Source organism: Chrysochloris asiatica, unplaced genomic scaffold, assembly GCF_000296735.1.
Source record: "Chrysochloris asiatica unplaced genomic scaffold, ChrAsi1.0 scaffold00098, whole genome shotgun sequence".
NCBI lineage: Eukaryota > Metazoa > Chordata > Mammalia > Afrosoricida > Chrysochloridae > Chrysochloris > Chrysochloris asiatica.
This window is the reverse complement of record NW_006408616.1, coordinates 7,966,597-7,972,596: the sequence shown is the minus strand read 5'-3', so window position 1 is coordinate 7,972,596 and position 6,000 is coordinate 7,966,597. Positions and strand designations below refer to the sequence as shown.

Sequence of the window (6,000 nt, the reverse complement as noted above, 5' to 3'; positions counted from 1 at the left end):
AAGTATAGGTTTGATAGAGCAGTGTTGCAAGGTGGTGATTAAAAAAACTAATTTTTAAAATTTGTGCTGTGGGATAAGCACTGGACAGCAAGGTTGGTTTGAACCACAAGGTTGGCTGTTTGAATCATAAGTTTGAATCCACTAGCAGTTCCTTGGGAGAAATATAAGGCTTTCTGTTCCCGTAAACATTTACACCCTTGGAAACCCTATATAGGATTGCGATGAGTCAGAACCAACTCATCAGCATACCACCACCACCATGAAAGCAGACAGTTCAGTAAATTAGTTCCATATTAAAAATTATATTTATTAAAAAGTAGTAAATTGAGTAAAGTAATTCATGAGAAATCCAGCTGACAGATAATAGATTGCTTATCTTTTCATTTCTAGTATCAATCTCAGGATTTCTAAGTTATCACTGGATAGAAATCACCCTGAAAACAACATGGATGAAAATGGAATCTCTTTAATGGAATTTTATTTTTTACTATATTCAATCCTTTGAAAGTAAACATTTCAAGCATACTACTTTCCTCCTTTTATTACTGTTCCCTTTGGATTTTGGGGGGAATGGTGACTGGGGTATTTGGTGAGAGTAGTCACCTCAGCAAAGGAGATTCTTTGAATGTCGTTTGCTTGAACGGATGTTTATAACACCTATTGTTTTTATCAGTAAGATTAAAAATATTTACCCCTTCAAAAACTCTGGATTACTTATTTATTTCATTTATCTATCAAATGCTTGTTGAAGTCCCAAATGCTAGGCTCTGTGATCCATAAAGTATAAATTAGATACTGATCTCATGTCCAAGATGCTTCTAGTTTGGAGGTTCAAATGTACAGAAATAACAAGAATGAAAGTGGGGAGTATTGACAGGTATCTTAAAAGGGCTGTGGCTTCTGTCCTGGACTCTGTTAGAGAACCCCACTTTGGTTCAAGGGGACATGCCCACCAAGAGCCAGAGCTTTTTCTCCTTTTCTTCTATGTGGTGCATATAGGACACTGCAGAATTCTATGCCTCAGTGGTCTCTTAGATATCTTCTCAAGGGTGGACTGTCTCCTAGTGTATGCAGAAGTGGCCCAAGGAATTTATGTTATTCTGGGGTTGTGGACAGAACTTGTAAGGGTGGACCAACTCTTCCTGATCATTCTTTTAACAGTTTATTACCTGCTCTGGGCCCTTAGAAATATTAGGAGTAGGTTAGCCCCACTATGGGAATTCAGGGGGAGGAGAACTTTGACTTGGCAGTGTCTGGGAGCCTTCACTGGGGAAAAGAGTTGGGAGAAGGGAAGGAGGAAGAGGAATGTTTGGCAGAGGTAACATCGTACTCAAAGACTAGACGTGCCAGACTTATCTGTGGAAAGTCTGAGTTTTCGTGAGGATACAGGTGTGGAAGTTATGCTAAGTTTATAAAAGCAGCTGGTGGGAGACAGGATCATGAACAGCTAGCACACAATGAGTGAAGTTTTGGTGAGGTGTTTCATATTATCAGTAGATTCCTGAAGCTCTATGTAGAAGTTCACAACATCCAAGATTCACATCAGTAGGTTGTTGTTGTGAGATGTCACGTTAACTCTGACTAATGGGGACCCCATGTGACAGAGTAGAACTGCACTACAGGGTTTTCTTGGCTGTAATCTTTATGGAAGCAGATCACCAGTTCTTTCTCCTTCTGAGCTGTTGCATGGGTTTGACTACCAATTTTTCTGTTGGCAACTGAGCAATTAACTGTAATGTTACCTGTTCTCCTTATCAGCAGGAGTATCATTGTAGATTTGAGGGGTTTCAATCAGATGATCACCTTTGTGAGGAGAGAGCTTGGCTTATATGGTGGCAAGCAGTGAAGTCTAGGTCAGAGATCAGGGAATAGAAAACAGTATAAGAGAGAAACAATGGGGTTGGTAAAGAAGAGGAGCCTTGGTGTGGTGCTGTAGGATAAGCACTGGACTTCAAAGTCAGTTTGTACCACAAGGTTGGTAGTTCAAACCCACTAGCTGCTCCTTGGAAACCCCATACAGAGTTGCTATGAGTCAAAACCTACTCGATGGCATTATATATATCAAATATATAGAGATATATTTGATAGGTATATAGGGAGAACCACAACACTAGTAAGGTATGCTCACTATGAATGATGGACAGGTCAATCCTTACAAATCAAAGGGGCAACATGTACCTAAGGACAATGGCAAGCAGGGATGGGAAGGTGGGTGGAATGGAAACAGTGAGGAAGCCAGGTAACTGTTGTTACATGGAGGGGATTGCAGTCATTGAGATGAAACAAAGTGTATGATTTGTTGAACGTAAAACTGATGGTCTTGTTTGTAAACCTTCACTCAATTCACAATAAAAAGTTTTTTTTGTTTTTTTTTTTAAAGAAGAGATGTATTTGAGATAATAGATAAAAGAAGAAAAAGTAGATTCAAGTCATTGTACCTGCATTCTTAAGAGGCTGCTTGATATTGAGAAAGGGGATTTTTATTGGAGGATGGGGCATTTTAGAGTTTGCAGTTAATGAAATGATCAGTGAAGAATTAAGTTATGTATTTTATCCCACTTAGAGCTTTATTAAATTATTTTCAGTTCTATCCTAATATCTTTTATCTAGTCCAGGAGCTATCCTATCGTGCCCAAAGAAGAAATTATCAGGTGGGACCAAAAAACCACATGTAAAAGTCAAAGAAAAAACGAAAAAGATGCCAAGACACAGGTCCAAGTTTGACAAATACTTGTGAAGCCAATTTCTTTTAAACTCACCTCTGTTTCCCTATCTTTCTCTGTTGTTGTTAAGCACTGTTGAGTAGCAACCCTGTATAGGGTTTCTGAGGAGCAGCTGGTGAGTTTGAACCACCGACCTTGTGGTCCAGTGCTTATCCTACGGAGTGCCACATCAGGATTCCTTCCTAGCTATAGATTATCAGTATTTTTAGTGACAGCTTTACTGAGATAGCCTTACAATTTACCCATTTAAAGTGTACAATGTTGTTGTTGTTGTTAAGTGCCGTCGAGTCGGTTCCGACCCATAGCGACCCTGTACAGGGTTTCCGAGGGTGTAAATCTTTACGGGAGTAGAAAGCCTCATCTTGCTCCCGCGGAGCGGCTGGTAGTTTCGAACCACTGACCTTAAGGTTCGCAGCCCGATTCGTAACCACTACAATTCAATAGTTTTTAGTATCTTCACAGATTGTGTAACCATTGTTGCTGTTGTTAAAGGCTGTTGAGTTGGTTCTGACTCATAGCGACCCTGTTTAGGGTTCCTGAGGATTTTCCTCTTATCTGGAGTTTAGCTAAATCCCAGAGGTTAATGGCAAATGTTGACATATAGATTGGAATGGGCTGGAATTAGGTTTAAGATTAGAGTTCTGATAAGGTAACATAAGCAGAGACCGGAAAGAGGAGGGGGCGTGAATCTGGCAAATATATGTAGGAAGAGCATTCCTGGAGAGGGAATAACATGAGAAATGCTCTCAACCAAGAGTGAACAAAGTCAGGACGGTCATAAATGAAGAGTATAGAAGCAAACACGGCTGGTAGTTTGCAGTGGTGGTGGGCTAGACTTGGTTGTACAGGTGTGTACTGCATACTGTAGGGAGTGATGTACATATACGTATATGAACCTGCACAACAATTCTATATTGTGGCACAGGAGGCAGAACATATAAAGCCTTACAGGGAGTCCCAATGATGCAGTGGGCTGCAGCCAACTGCAAGGTTGGTGGTTCAAATCCACCAGTCGCTCTGAGGGAGAAAGATGAGATTGTTCCCATAAAGACTGACAGTCTCAGAAACCCTAAGGCGGGAGCAGTTCTACTCTGCTCTATAGGGTCACTTTGAGACAGATGTCAGAAGATTTTTAGAATTTACTCTGTGATGGGAAGCCATTGTAGTATTTTAAGTTTTTATCATCTATTTAATAGCACCAATATGACTTCTTGGTTGCAAACATCATACGTGGGCACAATTAGAAAGACCAGTGAGGAGTCTGTTACAATACAAAAGAGATGATGTTAGCATGAAAGAAGGTTGTAGGAATTTTGAGAAATAATTGCATTTGGTCGACAGTTTATATATGCAGAAAGAGAAGGGCTTCTGTCATATAACAGGCATTTCTAAGTTGCTTTGTAACCCTTTCTAAAAGAGAACTCCGATGTAAAAGGATCTGCATAACTACTGGGTCCAATTTATGTCAACACATAAGGGCTTTGTGTTGGCATTTTCTGGATTCTGTGTTTCATACCCTATTTTCTTCTATCCTACTGGCTTTGCAATCACAAACAATGTAATATTAAATTTATTCCTTCATATTACACTATTTGAATATAATCCTCAAGAAGAAGTCAATATGAATGGATTTTCATCTTTAAATTGTAAGATTTAAGACATCTTTGAACTCAAACTGTAAATTAAAATTTCGGTCAGTTGCACAATTTGGCACACACCGCTCTGCACGTCCAGAGCCCCTCTGCATTTCTGCAAATCGTGCTCTGCGGAGATTACGTACTTAGGTGGCATTTGTTTGATTGGGTGGCGAGTGTCATAACTGCGGCACAAAGTTTGGCTCCTCCATGTCTTAAGAAGAGTAGGAAGAATGCTTTTGACATGATGACATAAGATGAGGGCAGCGCAGCAGCAGCAGCAGCAGCAGCAGCAGTAGCAGCAGCAAAAGGCTGGAAACTTGTCCGGCTTCATTTCCTTGATAACTACTGAAGCTGTGCGAGTCAGCAGTTTACAATGTAAACAAAGAACTGTCAGCGAGGCTCCAAGTTTGCGGTTAAGGAGGCACAGAAAGTGCAGCCTAGGAGGCTGAAGAGCCCTGAGGCCAATGGTCGGCTACAAAAACTGCTGAGTCGGCTAAGTCACGCTTACCTCGGAGAAGTTCCTGTCCACCTGGCTGTCTGCTGACGGATCAAGTTTCGTTAACGCCACATACTTGAGAAAAAGAAAAACAGCAAGCTCCAGATAGAATTCTCTCTCTCTTAAAGTTATTTATTTTGGATTTTTTCACCCCTTTACTTCAACACCTTCCTCTCCCTCGATCAGCAAATGATACACCACTCCTTCCCACTCCGACTCCACTTTTGCATCTCCAGACATCTCACTGGCTCACCTCAATGTCCAAGTGCTCCACGGTGCCCGCCCCATCGCCAATAATCACCCTTCTCCCCGAAGTCCCTAGCTATTCCCGGCTGGGTCAGTCTAGCCCCAGGTCCCGACTCTCAAGAGTGACTGTAGCGCGCCCCCTCCCCACTGTCTCGCCCCGCCCCACACCAGCCAGCACCGCCCCCACGTTGTGTCCCTGCACCAGTCCGCGTGGCCACCGCCGCGGTTTTCTCCGTGGCCCGTGCCCCCAGGCGTAGCCCCGCCCCGCTCCAGCTCCGCCCCTGGCCGCCGCTCCCTGATTGGTCGCCCGCCCCCTCCTCCCCACTTTCTCTTCTCCCCTTCGCCCAATGGGCACCACCACCTGGTCCAAAAATTCCCCCGAGAGGACCCAGGGGCTCTGCAACCTCCAGGTCCCGAGGGGCGGCAGGGGTGGCAGGGACGGCCGCCGCGGGGCGCAGATCGGGGAGGGGACGTGCAGTGGGGAGTGGAGGCAGGAGGAGGAGCAAAGGTGTTGAAGAGAAAACTTCTGAAAGGAACAGGAAACCTGCCGGGGGAGGCGGCGGTTGTGGCTTCTCAGCGCGGCCGGGCGGTGCACGTCGCAGGGTGTCTGCAGCTCCGGCTTTGCGCCGGCGGGGCTCCGGGCGCGGGGGCAGGGTGAGCCCGATCCTCGGGTTCTGGGTCTGTGCGCTCGCGGACGCTCACGGCCGCGGCTGTCCTGCGCTCCGTTCCGCTTCTGCCTCGGCGGCTCCCGGAGAAGACGCAGGGAAGAGGAGGGACGTCCACTCTGGAACATGAAGCAGCATGTCTGATAAAATGTCCAGCTTCCTCTACATAGGGGACATCGTGTCCCTGTACGCGGAGGGCTCGGTCAACGGCTTCATCAGCACCCTGGGGTAAG

At 44.7% G+C, this 6,000-nt stretch overlaps 1 protein-coding gene across 1 annotated transcript in view; it reads left to right on the top strand.

The window, feature by feature from the left end:
• The first annotated feature begins 5,903 nt into the window (after positions 1-5,903).
• Positions 5,904-6,000, top strand: part of ITPR2 (inositol 1,4,5-trisphosphate receptor, type 2) — a 707,773-nt gene continuing 707,676 nt past the window's right edge. Inside the window, exon 1 of the mRNA XM_006866982.1 lies at positions 5,904-5,995. Coding sequence (XP_006867044.1) covers positions 5,904-5,995 — 92 coding nt within the window. The remainder of the gene's footprint in view (positions 5,996-6,000) is intronic.